This window comes from Centruroides sculpturatus, unplaced genomic scaffold (assembly GCF_000671375.1).
Source record: "Centruroides sculpturatus isolate CEXI.00-Female unplaced genomic scaffold, Cexi_2.0 scaffold1071, whole genome shotgun sequence".
Taxonomy (NCBI): domain Eukaryota; kingdom Metazoa; phylum Arthropoda; class Arachnida; order Scorpiones; family Buthidae; genus Centruroides; species Centruroides sculpturatus.
Genome location: NW_019385447.1, coordinates 61,989 through 83,628, shown reverse-complemented (window position 1 = coordinate 83,628; position 21,640 = coordinate 61,989). Strand labels below are relative to the sequence as shown.

Sequence of the window (21,640 nt, the reverse complement as noted above, 5' to 3'; positions counted from 1 at the left end):
TCAAAATTTGTTGTATGTTTCATTTCTATTTATGGTATCTTTTATTCATAAAATGATAAGGGGAGCTCAAGTTTTTTCGAACGTCCAAAGAGGTGCGGGGGTTACGAAAACTTGGACAAACTGGAATAAGACGAGGATGAGGAGTAAAAATTTCAAGAAAAATGTGGATGTAATTTATGGACAGTCCCGTATGAACCGCCATAGAAAATAATCAATCGTTGTCGGGTGGCCATGAAATTGATCCTCCACATCTAATTCATCTTTCTCCAAATATGGCGTTTAAATTCACTTTAGAAATTAAGTTAAAATTGAAAGCTAATTGTTATTTATATCAAAAATTAATTAAAAATTAATTATTAACAACTTTGAAATCAGTTTCAATTAATTAGCTGTTATAAAAAGTTGCATAAATTATTTTTCAAACTGATGAAGTATCATATCTGCAGCTTTATCGGCGATCATCATAGTAACCGACATTGTGTGACCTCCTATGATTATTGGAATGATAGATGCATCGACCACTCTTAACCTGTGAACGCCTTTTACTCTGTAAAATTACAGAAAATAAAATATTAACATAACACAAAAGATATTGTTAATGTTTAATATACATTTATCACAGTAAATTAATCTTGTTCAAATTCAATATAATAATCTAACACAATAATAAATAAGAGGAAGGCATCTATATTGGATCTGCGCATAAATTTGACCGCTGTAATTGCGGGAAAAGTACAAACTGCAAATGTGATCTATAAGTTTCAACTTGAAGTTTGTGCATTCGAGAGTACATAAAAGGAAAATGGCGGCAATAGATTAGAAGGAGCGGCCCTTTATGCAATCGTGATCAACTTGAGTCTGCAATAAAAGTTTTAGATGTTTGTGCTAACAGCTTATGACTACAGGTATATTGCTGTCGTAAGTGTCACTGTACAAATAATCGTTGTTCTCTCGTATATTAAGATAATAGGCATACATAAAAACTTTCGTGATTGTCGTTTTAGAAGGGTTGAGAGATACGTTTAAGATGATGATCACTCCTAAATTATACAGGTGATCGAATATAGAGCAACATTTGATTCGATATATATACTGTATATTTCGTTAGATAACATTATTTTCAGTGGAATATACTGTATATTGAATAACAAAATACCGAAGTATAAAAGTGCATAATTTAATTTTCGAAAATTCATCTGGTCGAATTTTGAAGTTCTCGAAAAATGGATTTCGGAAGAGTTAAATTTCGAAAGTTATTAATCCAATTTAAATTTTTGACTTATTTCAGTATGAACAATACTTGCTGTAAATACTTCAAAATTGTATCATAGAGTCCTGTTCAAAACTGTATCATAGAGTTTCCGTTTCACCGCACACTAAAGTGTGTGGTGAAACGGAACAAGAAGGTACGATACAATGTACAGTAAAACCTGTCTATGGCGACCACCCACGGTTCCTTCAAAAAGTGGTCTTTTAGACAGGTGGTCGTCCAATACAGGTGGTCCTGTAATAACGTATTTACGTACGTATTTTGCGCATTTTTTAGCCATTTCTACTAAGCAAAACTCGAGGTGAGCAAAAATAAGCGAATTTTTTTAACGATAGGGCTATATTGGTATTGTATTTTATTTTAAAGATTAATACAATACTCGCATTTTCTCGATTATAATGCACACTTTCTTTTTTCCCCACTTAATTAATTCGACTCGGTTCTTTTCGTTCTCTCCTCAGTTACGTTTATTAAGTCATCAATATACAAGCGCGTCCTATCTCTCCATCACTTTGCTTTTGGTTTTCGTTAGTTTAATCTTATTTTAACTTTAAAAATACTGTATTTTTTAATATTTAATATTTTCTTAATTAATTAAGTACAATAAGAAAAATTATTAATTAATAATAAAACGATTTTATTATTTTTTCTCATTATACGATTTCATTACAATCGCGGAATCGAAAAAGGAAGTAAAACTGATTTTTGCATTAATGCGTTTATTGTTTTTTGAATATTTTGCCTGCGAAAATTACTTGGATATTATTTTTCTAAAAATATCGTGGAAATAAGGTAGGTTGATACAGAAACTATTTATCGCACGTGTACTGTATATGAGCTTCAAAATAAATAAATAAAAATAGATTTTATCAAACGATGAGATCAGCCGATTAATTGTATCGTGTACAATATTTTACACCCCCAAGGAAAATACTGTAGGTCTAGGGTAAAATAAATTTTGTTTTCCCACAGTTAAACTTCGCCGCTAATTGCTGTTGTGATAACTTTAATACGATCTTCTAACGACAGCACTTTGCATTTCGGACATTTTCCAACAAACTGAAATGAATTTCCTTTGTTGTTAGACTAATTTATTAACACCTGCACCTAATTTCAAGGGTGGGAGAAGTGCCCGGGATGAGTTCGAACGAGAGTTTAGACTAATTTGTTATAGCTGGAAGGGAAACGTTGTTGAGATGGGTTCTTACAATAGTTTAGACCAGATACATTCGCGAAAGTGGTCGCTTATTACAGGTGTTGTATGTTGTTTCGGACTAAAAATCGATGCCCGCGGTCGCGTTACACAGGTGGTCGTTTAATACAGGTAACTTATACGAAGACTCTATGGATAAACTATTCCGTGCCAGAAATTTTTGCCCGTTTTGACAGGTGCCCGTCGAATGCAGGTGATCGCCTAAGCAGTTTTCACTGTACTGTACTGTATGCGTTACCATGATTAGGTTCATCAATTTTGAGCAAAATAGGAGCATCGCATAAATATGTTCTATTGCGCTGATTACGAAAACATAGTATACACTCCATGCCAAGAAAACAGTGTCTCGTCAGTCCGTAAATGAGCTGAAGTTGTGATTTGTTATGATGCAAATTTAACATTATGAAAAATCACTGTGCTGCATCCTCTGCATGTTATGTTAGTTTCAGATAGCAAAGAAATTGGTGCATGTTATAGTGACATAATATCTTGTGTATTAGTGCAGATGCAATTCACAACCTAACCTATGATGGAAATAACTTTATTGCCCACCAGTGGCCAAGCGGTCTTCTTACCCTGAACACTGTGAGTTCGCGCCTGGCTCGAACGGGCTGGGCACGTGAAGTTTTCCAGGTTTTCTTCACGTCTGTAACGCCTAAGTAGGGGCCAGTTTCCCTTAAAAAGATCTCCCCTAGGCAGATCGCCTAAGTGTTGCGTTGCCTAAACAAATAAATATCTTTTTGGATTTGGTTTAAATGGTATCTTGCATATATGTAGAGGCTACATCCTATGCTTTTTGCTGATGATATTGAGTTGGCTATTTCGTGGTGTAACTATTTAATGAGAAATTAATTTCCATTTTTTGATAAAATTCTTTTCTCCCTTTCCGCATTGAGAATCTTTCTATATTTATTGTAGATTCAGACATTATCCGAATGGGAAAAACTAGGATATGAGGGAGATTGTCAACATATCCAGTAACTATATCCCATAATTTTCTACGATTTGTCTGATCTTGGTTCTCCCAAAGAAGTAGATTACGCCTTAACCGCTCCAGCTGTCATTTTCAAATCATTATAATTAAGAAATTTCTAATGAAAAAGCAGTAGATGTTAATATAAATACGAAATTATGCACATTTCATTAATTTTTATAACATATTAATATACAACATAGTAATCATAATTAGCATTAACGAAAATTAGCCGTTGACTCTTTAATTGAATTTGATTTGGCTTGAAGATATTTGACTTAAAAACCAAAAGTTTCACAATTGCAAAATATACTTACTTTAAACTTGCATCCACAACTGTAGTGGGATCATTGGGATCGCCCATTTTACAGGTTCCAGAGAAGTATTGTACAGAGAAAGGAAATGCTAAAGCCATGCAAGTAAGATATTCATCACTGAAGTGTTTATATTTTTCGCATCCAGGCATAACGTAAGGCAGTGGTCGAACTCCTAATTTTTTCATTGGTTTTGTAGAGGCCAACGTTAAACAATATTTCATACCTATAATAATAAATGCGTTAATTTTACTATTATCATAAATACGTTTAATGTCTTTCTATAAAACTACAGTATACTTGTAATTCCAATACTAATTAAATAATTAACTACCTTCAACTAAAATTTTCACATCGTCAGAATGAGAAAGAATATTCAAGTCGATTACTGGCTCCACATAAGGATTAGTTGATTTTAACGTTACACTTCCTCGACTTCGTGGATGAATAACAGTTGGAAAACAAGTGATGATATCATGGTCCTTGTACTGATCAAACATACTTTGTAACTAAAAAATATCAGTTATTAGCTCGAAAAGTTATATCTTGAATAAATATTTAGAGAAACAAAGACTAAAATTACTTTATCAATTGCATTTGATAACTCTTTTTCAACTCTATTAGTGAGCCACATTATATGCATGTCCGGCCAATCTGGATATTTGTTAAACTTGGTGTTAACGAATCCGGCCACTTCTATTTCTGCAAGTGTCGATAATGGTCCTGCAGAAAATAAATTAGTCACAACACTATTAATATAAGTAAAATGATTACCGTATTATACATGAATCAGAGTTCGCTCATAAAAACGAGATAAAGCAGATTTAGTGCCTATAAATTTAAAATTAAAAACAATAAAAATTATAGTAAGAAAAATTCTCATTTAAAATAAATTTGGTCTTTACTCTGTTATTTCTTTTATTAAATAGTGAACTTTTTCATTTGAGAAAAATTTTTTAATCTTGTTTTCAGCAATCTTATGCATTTTTTCGATATATTCTTTGTGCCTGCATTTCAAGATGAATTATTACGTAACTGATCTTTCATCAACAAAAATGATGTACTTTTATATTTAACTTGGATAACTGAAATTCATACATTACAAACTTTTACAAATTGAGTCAAACACAAAACTCCAGATTCTTTATATATTCTTTCGATAGCAACATGTAAACGAAACCCATTTCTTTCAGGAGGTTATTATAAGAATTCAAAGCATGCTTAAGATTTTAGCATATTATTGTCAAGTTTTTAACGGTGTCAGGGAGGTATAACGAAGAGATGATTGGGCGTCCAGATTTCATAGTAGTCTATAGTTTCCTCAGAGTCCCAGAGTGTAAATGTGAAAAATTTGGAGCAGATGAACGAAAAGCTAACGAAAGACATTCTATTATGTATCTATCTATATGAGTTGCTCGGAGTAATAAAATCGTAAACGCCATTGGGCGATGGCGATCGCAATGCTTGATGATGGAGCTTACTATTATGTTTTCCTGAGCAGCTTATATATGTATATTAAGTATAATACCGACGAACTGTCTATTTCAATAGCAATTCCGACAGAACAAGATAATGGTTCTAAAGAACCATTTAGTCCAACTGTTCCAACGGAACCGTCTAACCTAACATTACCACACCCGGATCAGTTAAAATAGTTCCAGTTTCAGAAGCGAAACTGGATATCCTATCTCTGTATCTTGCTATCTTGCCCTAGACCCTCTCTCGGTTTTTATTAAAATCTAGGATTGATATACAGTATTCTTAATCTCTCATTTTCATTTATTCTTTTATCTCCACGCATTTTTTAATTTCAATATGCTCAAATAACTTTCTTTTACATTGAGTTCTTCCTTACGTAATATTCTCAAGATATCTAAAACTGTCTCACATCTATTACTATTATATTGTCCACTAACTACTGATGACTCTGATTTTTTCACAATTGATCTAATATGCTCTGAAATCCTTATTTTTAATACTCTGCCAGTTCACCCACATGTATTATCAGCTCTTTACAACTTCAATTAAAAAGTAGTATTTAATAAGTCCAGACATTTTACTTGAGGACTCAATAAATATTGAAAAATATTATTTTTAAACATTGGAACTAATTATATCATAAATTCTCTTATTATATTCTTTATTTTTTCAAAAATATTACATATATATGGAAAAGATATATATTTTATCGGTGCTTGCATAACTCCAGTGAGTGTTTTGCATTTAATTTTTTCCAACTTAGCCAACATGAACCTGTCAAAACATCCTTTATTTCTTCCAATCGTTTTTCTCTGGACAGAGTTCTATTTAAAATATTACCAACATATATTTTAAAATATTTCTTTTATGTGCGACTTTCTTTTCATATTTTCGAATTTTTGTTTAATTGGATAAAATCATTCAAGACAGAATATTATTCGTGTTATCTCAATTTCCATTGCAGATTCGTCCAATAATAGGCAAAACCAAAATAATCTGTATACTCCGTGTACGCTAGTCCTTAGGAAAAATCTATCTTAACATTTTTTCGGTATATTGACAATTTTGACGTAAAACATTAAATATATCAAATTTACGAAATTATTGCGAAAAACACTACCTGTTCCATTAACCAAAATTTCGTTGTAATCTTCTTTGGTAATTCTATGATCAGCGAATGTGTAAGAGTCTATTAGAAACTGCAAACTTCGAGTAGAGGCATGGTCGTGTAAGTTTTGCCCAACGGGAAGATCCGCTACTAATGGAATCTATAAAGAATTTAAACATTTATAATAAATATTTTAAATTTTATAATGGATGAGTTTTAAGATTCTAAATATTTTTTGCGTATTTATTCAATGATTAAAACTCTTCTGACTTAATTTTAGTTTTAAAATATTCAACAAGAACATTGAACACAACTCACGTTTTCGATAAATAAAAGTCTTTGTGTAAGTTAATATTGTTTAGCAATTTAAATTGCAAAAAAAAACATAAACGAGAAATTATGTTAAATCTTACATCAAATAGTAATACAATAGTCAATACAGAAATTAGTAAATTAAAATTTTTTTCTAATACACTAATTATTAAATTATTCATATTCGCTTCAACTTGATTTTATAAACTTAATTGTATTCTTATATTTATAACGTATAATACGACTTGCGTGTAATTTTTGTAGCTCTTCTTTCGGACCAATCCCTGAGAGCATTAGAAGCTTGGGAGAATTGAATGTTCCTGCACTTATAATCACTTCTTTCTTCGCTAATGCTGTTAACTGATGACCTTTGTGGTCGAACAAAACGCCATATGCTTGATTATGCTCATTAATTAAAATCTACAATACACACCAAGTTCTTTATTATTTTTTAAATATTAAACTCTATGGCCAGACTGTTTTTAAACTTACCTTGGTTACGAAAGCTGATGTAATTAAACGAAAGTTTCTCCTTCCAATTATTGGATCAATAAAAGCTCGTAACGAAGTCCATCGTCTTCCTTTATTAACTGTTCCTTGATTGGGCATAAACACTGGAAAAAAATAATTTGTTGTTAATTTGGAGATGAATTGTCAATTTTATAGAATTCACAAAGTTTATTAGATGCTATACCCGTTTGACTTTTCCCGTTATAATCTCCGAGAGGATAACCAATACTTTTAGCAGCTTCTATGTATGCTTTGACTGCAGGAGAAAGAAATTCTGGAGTCTGAACAATTAATTCTCCGCCAACCCCGTGATATCCTAGAGGTTTATATGAAATGAATTATTGAGTAGTTTATTATAAACTTTTCATATTATTATTTTAAATAAATATTTTAAATCATGTATTTTTTACATTGATTTTACTATTGATAAATCACTTTAACACTTTAAGAAATTTGTAATTTGATTACACTAGAAGATTGACATTGTTTCGTGAAGAATTGCTTGAAAATTAAGTATAAGAATTTAGTTATAACTTATTTTGGTTGCGGATCTTAACTTATTTAAAAAGAAATAGATAAAACTAATTTAATAATATATTATCAATAAAAGAAATGTTTTATTTAGTAAAAAAGTTAAATTCTATCACTTACAATAAATGATAGCATTTTCTGTGTATCTATTCGCATTGTGGGCACTAAGAAGGCCTTCTTTGAATCCCATCGTGTTTCGTTCAGGCCTACAAGGAGAAAGTCAGGGCTCGACATATCTGGGCAAAAATTTCTGGGGCTTTACAACCGCCTGGATTCGATCACACGTCCCCAGTGCGGTTGTCTTGGTCATCCAACCGTCTTTATTTATAATTATATCTTATGCTTTATACTGTACTTTGTATCAGTTCTGCTATTATTCCATTAAAACTAAAATTAAGACATAATACAAGAATCTTTTCCAAGAAATGTCCACCAGTGACCAAGTAGCTAAAGCCACTGAATGGTGATCCGTGCGTAAACAATAGTCTGGTAGCATGCTTTACATGGGGTTTCTCCATGTGAATAACGGTCGATTGTTAAAGAAAGAGCTTGTTAAAATATATCTTACTTTGGCAGATCGTTCTTGTGTAGTGTTGCTCATTGCATAATAAGCATGAATTAAATAAAAAATCAAATAGTTTTCTCCGTATGTTTACTGAAGTCTATGTGGGCTCCAATGATGGGTCCGCGAACATGTAAGCAATATTCCACTTTCTACCACACTCAACCAAGAACATCAGCAGCAGTGGCGTACCGTGGGTGTCAGCCGCCCGGGGTGGAGGAAAATTTCGCCCCCCCGTATTTAGGTATTTCAATTTAAAAGACTAAAATTTAGTCTTGTCACAGAACAAGCAATGAAAAATTCCGTGCTAGTGCAGCGACCTGTTTATAATAGCTCTATTGGATATTAGTGGTGTATATGAACGCGAATGAATCATACAAGAATAAATACGTCAACAGGTTTCGCAGGAATTCCTCGGATGAAAAAATTACTAGTTCACCCGGACGGCGAGCCGATTCCCGGACTGTCCGGACGATAGCACTATCGTAGGCGCGCCGCAAATATAGATTAGGATGGTTCAAATTTTTACAAGATATTATTATTATTTATTGTGAAATTTTGCCGCCCCAAAAGGTAATTTTCCCCCTATAAAGTGCCGTCTCTGCCGCCCCCAGTACGGTACGCCACTGATCAGCAGTGACAGATTGAATAACTTTCGTAATTCACTGTTTCATATGTTGAATGTTGCGAATACAAAGACTATTAATAGTTTGCCTCACAATACCATCAGGAATAAAAATGCAGAGATCAGATTTGGAGAGTATGAGGACCGTGGCTTCCATCCGCCCATTCCTGTCCAGAACCATAGAAATGTCTCAAGATATTTTGTAAAAATCTTGTCATAGTTTGGAGGAGAAGTATCATCTCGCTGAAAGCGTGCATTGTCATAAATTGGGGATGCTGCAAACAATTTTAATATTAATAAGTCAAGATAATTAAGTAATGTCACAGTTTATTCCGAAAATAAAATTGGGCCAATCACGTAATCTCTGGCAATAGCATATCTAAACTTCATTTTAGAGCTATTATCCTCATATTCAACGAAACCGTTGGGTCATTCGTTAACACACATTCTTACGTTGTGCCAATGAACATGTCCGGAAACACGAAAGCCTATTTCATTACCGAAGATTACACAATATAAAAACTGCTTATCGTTGTCTATTTCATTGAGAATATCCACTGCAAAAGTATATCTTGTCTGTTACATAAAAATTTCAAGTTACAATTATGTCTTATACCTTGTAACTTGTAGTAAGTACTTGCACTTGTTACTCGTAATAAGTAATCTTATGCAATCAAAATTGCTTGCGACAAGTAGATAGTAAAAAACTAGTAGCTTATAAGTTTTTACAAACTTGTTATTAAGGGTATTTTGTTTGTAATTTGTAACTTGTAAAGTTTGTAACAACTACAGGCGTTTTCTCAAATCAGGTCTTCGGAGGATTGCATAAGAACTGAAATTTATAAGCAGTGAAACGTAGACTTTTCAGAACTTTAAGCAGTTATTTTTTGAAGTCCTAATTGTTGATCACATTTACGCATTGAATTCTATAAACTGCAGATAAAATTTCGAATGCCTTCATCTGACTCGTCATTAATTAATGGTCTTCCCGATCGCTTTTTGTCCCATTTCTTTTAGTCAACGTCACCAGTTAGATATCTTGGGCCTGTCTGTAAGTTTTAGTTTTTATAAAATTACTTTTGAATTGTATGCTTTGAATTTATTATTATTATTATTATTTTATAACAAACGCACCAATGCATTCCAGTCTTAATATCTGAAGGAAAATAAAATCACGTTTCTTTTAGTATTAATAACATTGTCTCGTATATTGTCTGGCAACGTTGTTATATACTAGTTCGTACAAACACGTTTATACCTCTCCGGAGGAGAAACTCGCAACGAGAGTCATTTTGTAGTGATTAAGTAATACTATAAAGCCACACAAATATTATGATGCAAACATTATCACGCGGATCATAGGAGCTCGCAATTTTACTTTTTTAACGTAATGTTTTGTTCAATTTTTGTCCTTTTGTAATTCAAAATAGGAACTCAATTAGAAATGTCAGTTGTCTCCCTTGACGACGGTGCCCATGTGTGGTGCACGTTCTGCACGCCCACCTTCTTTCGGCAATCTACCTCAATGACGAATGTTTTTATGTGGCAGTTTTTCGTGAGACACATTAGGTATTCAGATTGCAGGTATAATCAAATTTCAGATTAGGTATAATCAAATTTTGCTAGCTACAAAGACACCTCATTTTCCCTTGAGCATTGGTAATGTTGTGTGATTTCGTCATCATGATAGGAAGTTACATCGAGATAAAAAATTTGGTGTTTGTCTTTTATTTGTGGCCATATTTCACGATTCTATCGTATGTTATTCGATCATAATAATCTTTCGAAACTCCACCATGACTTTTGAGAAAAACCGTATAATAAACGTCATCAATGGCATACGATCAATGTATTTAATTACTCAACACCATGACTGAACTCAAATATTACGAATTTTCGAAACAAGATTAAGATAACTACAAAAACATTAATATAACAACGCAGACTCAAAAAATATTTAGCCTATAATAATATAAGCCAAACGACCAGGCGGATTATTTTCTGGCTAAAAATAAACTAATTTAATAATTTGAAGTAACATAATTTAATTAGAGGTTTTTCCATTTCGTGCTAATTTTAATAAATAATTTAATTCAGAATTTTCTGGAAGAAAAGAATCGGCCCGGAACGGAACTCAAACCCTCAACTCTCGCATTCCGGGCAGATGCGTTGCCAATTACGTTACCCATATCTCAATTCGATCTCCACTTTCGGAAGAATTTATAGTTATAAATTCTTTTCGCTTTTGGCTTATATTATGAAAATATTATATATTTCGATTTTTCACTATTTTTCGATCTTGCTAGATATTTATAATTGAAAAAATTAAACATTTAAAACATGTTTCTAATTGAGGACAACACTCACCGTTACGTACGAACGATTCGTCTCGGTTATCTTCCATTTTCAAGAAATAAGGAAATACATTTCTCCAGTCCCATCCGACTGCACCATGTAGAGCCCAATTGTCATAATCGTATTTATTCCCTCGAGCGTAAACACCTGTGGTTAACATTGCTGTTCCTCCTAAAACTTTACCAGCTGTTGCTACAAATTCCTAAATATATTTTGAATATAAACACACATTTACCGTTAATAACATTTTCTTAATTAAAATTTAAAATTATTTATATATGAGTCTCTCGTTTGCCAAATCGATTAACTTTATCAAGCGAAAAAAAACTGGCAAAAGAAAATTGTACATTCTTTTTAAGAATTTTTAAAATTTAAATTAGTGTAAGCATTATAGAATGTATTATTACAGGCGTAGCTTTTATCTAACGACATATAAAATACATAAAATAGTATATGCTTAGAATAATTTTACATTTTTCGCATAACTGAGAGAATTAATCGATTTGACAAGTGAAAATAAAAATAAAATAATTATTAACATTGAATTCACAACCAAAAAAAGTTGATTACAGAGTAAAAGTCATTATTATGCATTGTTTATCATCTCAGAGTAGTTGTGAGGCGTCAAAAAATAACAGTTATAGGTTTACCAATAAAATGCTTAAAATGCATTGGATACAATTAGAAAAGTCAAAGCTTTACGCCATAAGATTCAAGTATGACTTCGATGCAGCTAATTAATATTAAAAAGTTTGTAACAGGATAGACCGCTCTTTGTTATATCCTACAGTCAGAATTGTGAGAGAGAAAAGAAAAAAGATATGACGGACCTGTTGAAATTCATTCCTCCTAAGATCTTCAACATGTTCTGGCGTAGTAGACACTAGTATTGTGTTTTATTCCAAAGACACATGGCAAGTTTTCCGTCAAATTCCTTTATTAGTTGAGTCTACTCAACTAATAAAGGAATTTGATTAAAGAAATTAGTTGAGTAGACTCAACTAATAAAGGAATTTGACGGAAAACTTGCCATGCGTCGTTGGAATAAAACACAATACTAGTGTCTACTATGCCAGAATTATAAAACAGGACACGGTTTCAAAAAACAAATATTTAACATGGTTATTACAAAAACTTAGAAAAAATCGAAATGTGTCCAATAGTGACCGAGTGGAGCCAAAGAGCTGGTCGAGTGAAGTTTGTCGGGTTTTCTTAATGTTATTGATTAAATGAATTTTTTCTTTTTTTTAATTTCACTTTTTATGACGGGATAAAGGTAAAAAGCTACCTTTATTGTCAAATATATACTGTTGCATTAAAAAAACACTTATCTAAAAACGTATAAGCGTTTGAATTGCATTATCGTAAAGATTTATTTAAGTGTTTGGAGTTAAGCATTGGATTTTAATAAAATTATTTATTATTCCACGAGCATAAAATTTTTGTTATTCAGCGGTGTTAATATTAAGGTGATATAATACGGCTCTGGTTACGCTGTGCTTTAAATAGCATATTTCTACCTCCATTGGATTCTTAACAAAGATCAGACAAGTGTTATCAACTCGAATTGAACTTTTAATAATTTAGAATTTTATGTTTTCCTTCTAAAATTAACATTATTTTTTTTACTGATGCCATTATCAAAGAAAATCACCGAAATGTTAATGGAAATATATCATGTCAGAAATCACGATAAAACATTTGAAAAATGTCCACTTTTTTCCTTAAGTATCAAATTTGGCACACTTTGATTGCAATAGTTAATTTATGCTAATTTGTAATTTATTCATAGACATTATCACACGAAACTCTACACAATTATGAGATAATTGGGTCACCGAGTCTTTAGCATTTTTCGGAAATTCAAGAATAAATTTTTTGCTTGTATTTTTTTTAATCAATTGTGATCTGAAGTCTTGCAAAAAAACTTTTCTCATAAATTTTGGAATAAAAATAAAGTAGCAAGTAGATAGAGTAATTTTACGAATCACAGTTAAAGAGACGATGAATAAACAATAACAAAACTTTCATTCAAATTAAAAATCTAGACGGAACCGACCTCAAGTATTCCGAGTTTTCGACGTTTTACTGTATTAAACAAAAGTTTTGTATACATTTTTTCTGTAATAAAATGAAATAAATAATCGTTACTGATGAAAGATTCCTATTATGCGTCGCTATGATCGATTGAATCATCTTCTACAATGTTTAGATTAATTAAACGATATTTAAATCCCTTTTATAAAATAAAAATTGTATGAAATTGAAATTATATAATAAAAAATCACTGTTGCAACAAATAGTGCGTAGAAAACGAACAAATACAACGTATATCCAATTGCAGTTTTGCCACGAATATCTATCCACTTTTACACTGTTTCGTGACAGTGAGAGAGAGCAGTGTAGATTTTCCGTAATTCTTGAGTTAAACAAACGATCATAAAAAATTTTTAAACAGGCAAAATGAAACTGGTGTAATTATGTATAATAATTTACACGTAAATTAATTGAATATTTTACGAATTACATTGAATCTTATTTTAATACATACAATGTAATTTATGATATAATTTAAATTTTAAAATATGAATATTAATATCAATATCTTTTTGTTTTTTGAGATATTTTTCACCGATACTGATACGAATTTTGGAGCATTTCTAGTTCTACATCTCGACTAATGAAATTTTAATATGAAATATATATCTATTATAGTTTTTGAAACAAGCTTGAATGTATTCAATTTCCTTCACGCTTGTACTTTTAAATCATTTTTTTATATTTTTATTATAACTTAGAAAACTATATTCACTGATCTGCGCGTAAATATAAAATTTTACTTGTTAGTAGTTGTCTTAATAATTTATAGAAAATAAGTTCTATACACAGGTTTCTTAAATGAAATCTATAACGAAGAACCAAATGAGCAGCATTTTCTGTTATTTGTTTAAGGTATTTCAACAAACAAATATTAAAGAAAGTAAAAATACGTTAGGCTTATAATGCGCTGTAATTTTAAATTAAATTAAAATAATTGTAAGACTTTGTAAAAATACATAATTGAAAATACTCCTACCCTGTTCTTCAGAGCCCAACCAACTTTTTCACTTGGTATCGAAGTAAAATTCCAATCGTATTTAGAATTAATCTCGCTCAAACCGAGTGAAATTATGTCGTTTGCTAGGGCTGGTTCTTCTCCAGCTTCCAGCAGAAGTACTTTATTCCAAACATCTTCGGACAATCTATTAGCCAAAACCGATCCCGCAGCACCAGATCCGACTTGTAAAATAAAAAACGAAAAATCTTAATAAATAATATAACATAATTACTTAGTTTATGATTTATTACTTTTAGATTTGTATAGTAAATAATTCAGAAAATTACGCATTAATATTAATTTTTATAAAATAATATATGACATTTTAATGCAATATTAAAATTACTTACCTATGATATAATCGTATTCTTCAACACGAGTTGCTTCAACAGAGAGAGAAAGCAAGAAAATTGTTAAAAATATATAAATCATTTTATCGAAAGTTTGAAAATATAGTATCAATTTTCTCAGAATGTTTTATGAGCGATTAGAAAAATAATTTACAAGCAATCATAAAGTACTTTAATTCACTGTAACGATGTGAACCTGTTCGTCAGGTTTTGCTAATGATTTTCTACATAAAATTACTCATTTATTTTAATTGTAGATTGAAGTTAATAAACCTATTAAGTATTTCAAATCAAAAACATGTTATCTAGATAAAAATCTCGATAACGTGGCATTGATCTCAAATAACTAAATGAGTAAATATGACGGAAAGTAAGTTTCAATTTAATTATAAGCAATTTTTGAAAGTGGTTGAATTAAAACAATTATTCAGTTAATTTAACTTTGTTAAATGTTAATATAAAATCAATGTTTAGATATAAAATCCTCGAAGTACAAATAAAAATAAAAATTTGATAGTAAATAACGAAGTATAAATGGAAGGCAGAAAGGAATTTCGGCTTTTTTCAATTGTCATTTCTGAAAGTTAGAAAAGTATCTTATTTTTTATCGCAGGGAGAGTTTTCTTTTCATTTGTAAATTCCGATAACGATCAAAATTTTTATTAAAGTCTGACCTTACTCACGATGTGACACATCTCCTTTGACTTATAATCGGCAATGTGATAGTCATCAAAATGAAAGAGCATCAATTTGCGATGTATAACAGTATTCCTGCCAAATTTAAACTTTATTAGTCCATGGGACTAATTAGTGTGTGTGTGTGTGACTGTCTATGGACTTGTCCATTGACAGTCACATTATCTACACACAGAGAGAGAGAGACAAAAAATAACAATGTTCTCTACATTAAAGTTTAAAGTATTATGCATTCTATTATCTATTTCTCATCTTTTAAACAAGTAATTTTTCTCTTAATAATTAAAAGTCAGCCCTTATAATTTTTAAGTATCTTGTAATTTAAATAGCATATTAAAATAAAATTAGATTAATATATAAAATAAGTTTCGTTTTCGGCATTATATATTTTTTAATCTATAGACTATATATAATCGAGATGGGTAGATAATAATAATAAGGGCAGAGACCAAACGGTTAGGAGTTGAAAGTTGAAATTTGGTACACAGGGTACGTCACGAGAACGCACACTAAGAAGGGATTTTTCGAAATTCTCCTCCGGGGGAGAGGGACGGATTAAAACTTAACACTTCCATCAACAATGGAAGTGTTAAGTAGCAATGGCAGTGTTAACAATGGAAATGTTAAGTAACAATGGAAGCGTTAAGAGAAAGCGACGTGCAAGATTTACAGGCGCAGATGCGGTTTTTTGCGTTTTTGCTTGCGTTTTAATAGGGTATGTCACGAGAATATACACTAAGAAGGGATTTTTCGAAATTCCACCAGCGGGGGTGAGGTTGTTAACACTTCCCCCGTGGGGAAATGTGAACAATGGAAGTGTTAAGAGAAAGCGACGGGCGAGATTTACAGACGCAGATGCAGTTTTTTCGTTTTTGCGGGAAATCGAACATTTTTTAACCCATCTAAAAATTCTCTAATTAGTCTGGAAACAGGAGGACCTAATTCTTGCATTCTTTGAAAACAGGTAAGTTTGACTATAACGTAATAATCAATCGATCGATCAATCAATCAATCAAATATTTTTATTTGCATTAAGGCTAAGCCTTAATGCAAATAATTTTCAATGATAGCCTATATTAATATACATTTGTTATCTATCAATCATTTCATATACATTATCTTTAAAATCATCAATAATATTACAATAACCGTTTAATAGTAAATTTTATCGTTATTTAACTTTTAAATATTTTACTTTAAGTAACATAATCAGTAAAAAGACAATTTTTTTTAGTTCTTTGGCGATTTGATTAAAAAAACCATTAATTTTATACATTTGATTTAACGTAAGGTTGTTTAATTTTGTTCTAAAGTCTTGATTTTGCTTCGTACATATTAATTCTTTAATTTCATATTTTGGATGATATTTCTTTAGTCCTTCACAGTCTCTTAGTAAATTGTTCAAAGAATAGTCTCTGGAGTTAAAATCACCAAATAATAATACATATGGAGAGATATTTTTCCATTTTTCGAGATTTTTCAATATTTCATTTAGTAAGTCTATCTGGTCAGGCTGAACGTAAACCAACATTGTAATAATTAACTTTTTGTGTAAATGTTTCATTTCAGTATTATCAGTTTGTAATAAGATTAGAATATAATTAATTGCTTTTTGTATAAATTTTACGGAACCAATGTTTTTTCTTACTATTAGACAAAGTCCTCTATGCGGTCTCCCAGGTCCTATTGGTTTCTGCGCGTCAGAAGATATAATTGTATATTCCATTCTATTTTTTTATATTTTCATTAACTGGTGTGACTAGCCAGGTTTCAGTTATACCCAAGATATCAGTATTATATAGTAATTAAAAGAAATCTTGAGTTTTTATTTTGTGAATTAAGCCTTGGCAGTTCCAATTTGTGATATATAAGTTAAGATTATTTGAAATTTTAATCCTTTTCACATTCTAACTCTGAATTAATTATGTTCTTGGGTTTTTCTGTAGAGAATACTTCAAAAAATCATCAGCGTATACTAATTGATCTTGAATATAACTATATGTAATTTTTTGACAATTAGTCATCACGCAGTTTTAGTTGTAATCCTTGTTTCTTAAAAACGTAATAATCTAAATCTTCGCTATCGTTACTTTTTGCTTGAGCAACGTCGGACCTATCTGCTAGTTGTTAAATATTATAGTTATACATAACGTAGGTACATTAAATTCCTAATAGCTGTATTAATTAATATTGATTTAAAAACACTTATTTTTATTACTTGTTTCATTAAATGAAACATTTGTGTAGTTAAAAATATAATTTGATTTTTTACCAAATTTATTTATTTCTGTTCCTTGTTTTATTTAAAATAATCTCTACGAAATTTATGTTAAGCAGATTTGATTACAAAAAACTGTATTCAGAACATTTTATGGTTTAAATACTTGCTGTGAGCTATTGATTTGATTAAAAAAAGCTCGTTATTATCAGGCAGTTATATACACATAGCGTGGGAAAGTATGAGAATCTTATTATTTTATCTTTATAGCCTTTTGATCTTGATACGCTTCATTACTATGAACTTAATATTATTATCGGAGAACGTAATGTACTGGTACATTAGAATATGGAAAGCTGTCAAGCTTGCCCATTACAGTTCCTCAATGTGTCTCACGTGTCTCAATGTCTCACATGTGACTCAATGTGTCGCACGACATGGACACATTGAGTCCATGTCGTGCGACACTCAACCGATACTCAAAGTCTTTCTAAGCTCGCTATAGCATACCCGTTGTCACTCTTTCCACAGTAGCCAAGATTCTTCAGCTCCTACTCCTATAGTTTACTCATGTTGTACAATAATGGGTGATTCCGACTTTGCGAGATGCTGAACATAAACGCCGTTACGTTTACGGCGCTTTCTAAGAGTAGTAATAACAACACGTTTGAATATACATAGTAGATGGCAAATGAAACTCGGACGGCTATTCGATCGATTAGTGTAAATTTCCCGCTTCTCGGATAATCTATATCTATATCTATATCTATATCTATATTATATATATAAAAATGGACGTGTATGTCCCTATATTTCACTTTTCCGCAAAAACTACACATCGCACGTGAATGGTGTTTGTATGTGGTGGTAGCCCAAGTCTCCATTCGTGCATAGGGGTGGTTGCGTCTCGATAGCTATAAGGATGTGGGAGATATGGGGNTTTTAAAATTAATTTGACCTATTAATTAATTAATGTATTATTTATGAATTGAATTTAAAAATTTAACGTAGAAACAATGCGTTAATAGGTTAAATTAATTAACAAAATTTGTTCTTTCCTTATTTGTTCGTCTATGTTTACTCCATTTTCCTGAAAAAAAGTAAATAATGTGCAAGACCATTTTTCCCAAACTGGAGCCCGCAAATCAATCAACTAGTAATTATTTAGCAATATGCATCTATTTTCATAAAAATATATTGATAGGGGCATAGGCCGTCGATTGAAAGTTTACGTCGGGAGTCACTGTAAAAATTCACTTCAGACTGAGTAATTAATTACATAAGTCAAAATCATAAAAGAAAAATGACAGTTGAAAATAGAAAGTAGTTGTAACGAATGTAATACGAGAGTTCCAAAAATAATGCTACAATTTTATATTTTTGTTATTATGTTAATTATTTCTGAGAACGTTGTAATGTGCATTAGAACATGGAAAACTGTCCAAGCTTGCCCATTACAATTTCTCAATGTGTACATCTCGTGTCGCACAACACATATCCAACCGATACTCAAGTCTTCCTAGGTTCACTACTGTATAGTATATCTGTTGTCACTTTTCCCACAGTGGCCAAAATACTTCAGCTCCTGTAGTTTACTCATGATGTACAGTGATAAGTGATTCCGACTTTGCGAGCCGCTGAACACAAAACGACTTTACGTTAACGGCGCTTCCCAGAGGTAGTAGTAACAACACGTTCAAATGTAGATGGCAGGTGAACTCGGGCAGTTACTCGTTCGATTAGTATAAATTGCCCACTTCTCAAATAATAATTAACATAATTACAGTAATTTAAAATGGAAGCATTCACTTTGCAAGATCTTGTATTAAAGTGTTTGAGTAATTTTGTATTATGTAAGTATTGTGTAAGTATTGTGTAAGATTATACGAATTATATGATACGATATAGAAATGCGGCATCATTCGTATTGCTGTATTGAAGTTTATTATTATTACTGATTTTGCTTCAGATACTCATTACAGAAACGTAAAATTTTCTCTTTCTAATTGTCGATTTAAATTATTTTTGATATTGGTGAAGTATCATATCTGCAGCTTTGTCGGCGATCATCATAGTAACTGTCATTGTGTGACCTCCTATGAGTATGGGAATGATAGATGCGTCGACCACTCTTAACCCATGAACTCCTTTTACTCTGTAAAATTACAGAAAATTAATTATTAACACAATACAAAACATATTTATTAATATTTAATATAATTTTCATTTGTTCAAATTTAATAAAGTAATCTAACTCTGAATATGAAACAAAGACCCATATATTGGATCTGCGCGTCAGATGAACCGCTGTAATTGCAAAAAACATCGAATTGCGTGTGAGCTTTCTCATTTTCATACAAAGTTTTTGCATCAGAGAGTATGTAAAAGCAAAATGGCGGTAATAGATTAATAGAGTAGAAAGGGCGGCTCTTTATGCGATCATGATCAACTTCAGTCTGCGATCTAAGTTTTAGATGTTTGTGAGAACAACTTATGACTACAGATATATTGCTGTCGTAATTGTCACTTTACAAATAATCGTTGTTTTCTCATAAAGTAAAATAATAGATATACACGAAAACTCTCATGATTGTCGTTTTAAAAGGGTTGGAAGATGTGTTCGAGAAGGTAACCAGAACTAAATTGGACCAGTGATCCAACATAGAACCACATTAGATTCGATATATAATTTGTTGGACAATATTATTTCGGATGGAATTGTGAAGTCATCACCGTCATCGTCAACGACAGTCGATGACGTGTCAGCTCTCTCGCGACAAGGATATAAAAAAGGGAGACCACTGGAAGCTCGGGAGTTCGCTCACGGAGGTTATATTGGGTCATAGTGATTTCACGTCTCCCACATCGGTAGAAGACATCGGCCAAGCCCAACTCTGACATAAAGAATTGTTGTCGCCACATATAGTACTTGGAAGTAATTATTTTGAACCAGCGAACTCTCTCTCTACGCAGATAGGAATAGTCGTTAGAGTAAACCCTTTAGAGAAAGGATAGATGGTATAATCGCCATAAGCGTACTTATGTTATCCGCATTTATTCTTAGATGTAGCCAACCTATTGTAACCTTTTGTATTGCTTAGTTATATAATAAATGCTTGTTTAGTTTTAAACCTGTCTCCTTTCTCTGAAGGACGCCTGCCGACTTACCGACGCATTCCCCACTCGATTTGCCCTCCTAGCCATTCAACAGACCCCGAGATCGGGTTTTATCAACCTGTTGCAGAGTAAGTGGTCATTTGGGGATTAACCAGTGACCCACTGCTTATCTCACAGAATATATATCGAATACCAAACTACCGAGAAATGAAAGTAAAAATTTTAATTTTCGAAAATCATTTGACCGAACTTTGAATTTCTCGAAAAACAAATTTTTTCGAATTTTGTATGAACAAATATATACCGAATTTTCGAATGTTATTGATACAAAGTCGATTCTCGAACATTTAAATTTCGAAAGTTATTATTCGAATTTAAATGTTTGAAATAGTTCGTTTCACCACACTAAAGTTTGTGGTAAAACTAAACAGAAAGCTATGATACAATGTACTGTCGCGTTACCATGATTAGGTTCATTAATCTTCGGCAAGTTCTATTTTGTTATCACCACACATTAAATGAATCAAAAAATGTGAAAGATTCTGCGCATATGCTCATTCAATAAGTCATAGAGGTGTGGAGCAAATCTGGTATTCCGACCAGACAACCACATCACTGCGTTGAAAAACTTATAAAAATTCATAAGAAATGGCTGCTTTTAAAGAAAAATAAAACAAGAGATTTGAAAGTGCAAAAAACTAGAGAGCATTTGTTTACAGAAAAGCTAGACAAACTTTTTTATATTGCCCATTTACAGACCATGAACTCAATCAAAATTGCAAAAGACAGAGAGTTTCTCATTGATCAAAGAGGTGAGCGTAAGACATCAATTGACAAGAGGCTGGGAAATACCAAAGAACGTTCTTTAAAACGAAAACAAAGAGCTGAAGAATTAAGAGAAAAGGCCGCT

General features: G+C 31.6%; 1 protein-coding gene across 1 annotated transcript in view; it reads right to left on the bottom strand.

Annotated features, from left to right (window-relative positions):
* Nucleotides 1–283: 283 nt before the first annotated feature.
* Nucleotides 284–21,640, bottom strand: part of LOC111639101 — a 39,364-nt gene continuing 18,007 nt past the window's right edge. Inside the window, exons 11-21 of the mRNA XM_023384880.1 lie at nucleotides 19,647–19,768; nucleotides 14,329–14,531; nucleotides 11,265–11,454; nucleotides 7,364–7,495; nucleotides 7,162–7,283; nucleotides 6,919–7,089; nucleotides 6,370–6,517; nucleotides 4,354–4,493; nucleotides 4,105–4,279; nucleotides 3,774–3,996; nucleotides 284–547 (exon numbers count right to left, since the gene is read on the bottom strand). Of these exons, the coding sequence (XP_023240648.1) occupies nucleotides 412–547; nucleotides 3,774–3,996; nucleotides 4,105–4,279; nucleotides 4,354–4,493; nucleotides 6,370–6,517; nucleotides 6,919–7,089; nucleotides 7,162–7,283; nucleotides 7,364–7,495; nucleotides 11,265–11,454; nucleotides 14,329–14,531; nucleotides 19,647–19,768 (1,762 nt within the window). The 3' untranslated portion in view covers nucleotides 284–411. The remainder of the gene's footprint in view (nucleotides 548–3,773; nucleotides 3,997–4,104; nucleotides 4,280–4,353; nucleotides 4,494–6,369; nucleotides 6,518–6,918; nucleotides 7,090–7,161; nucleotides 7,284–7,363; nucleotides 7,496–11,264; nucleotides 11,455–14,328; nucleotides 14,532–19,646; nucleotides 19,769–21,640) is intronic.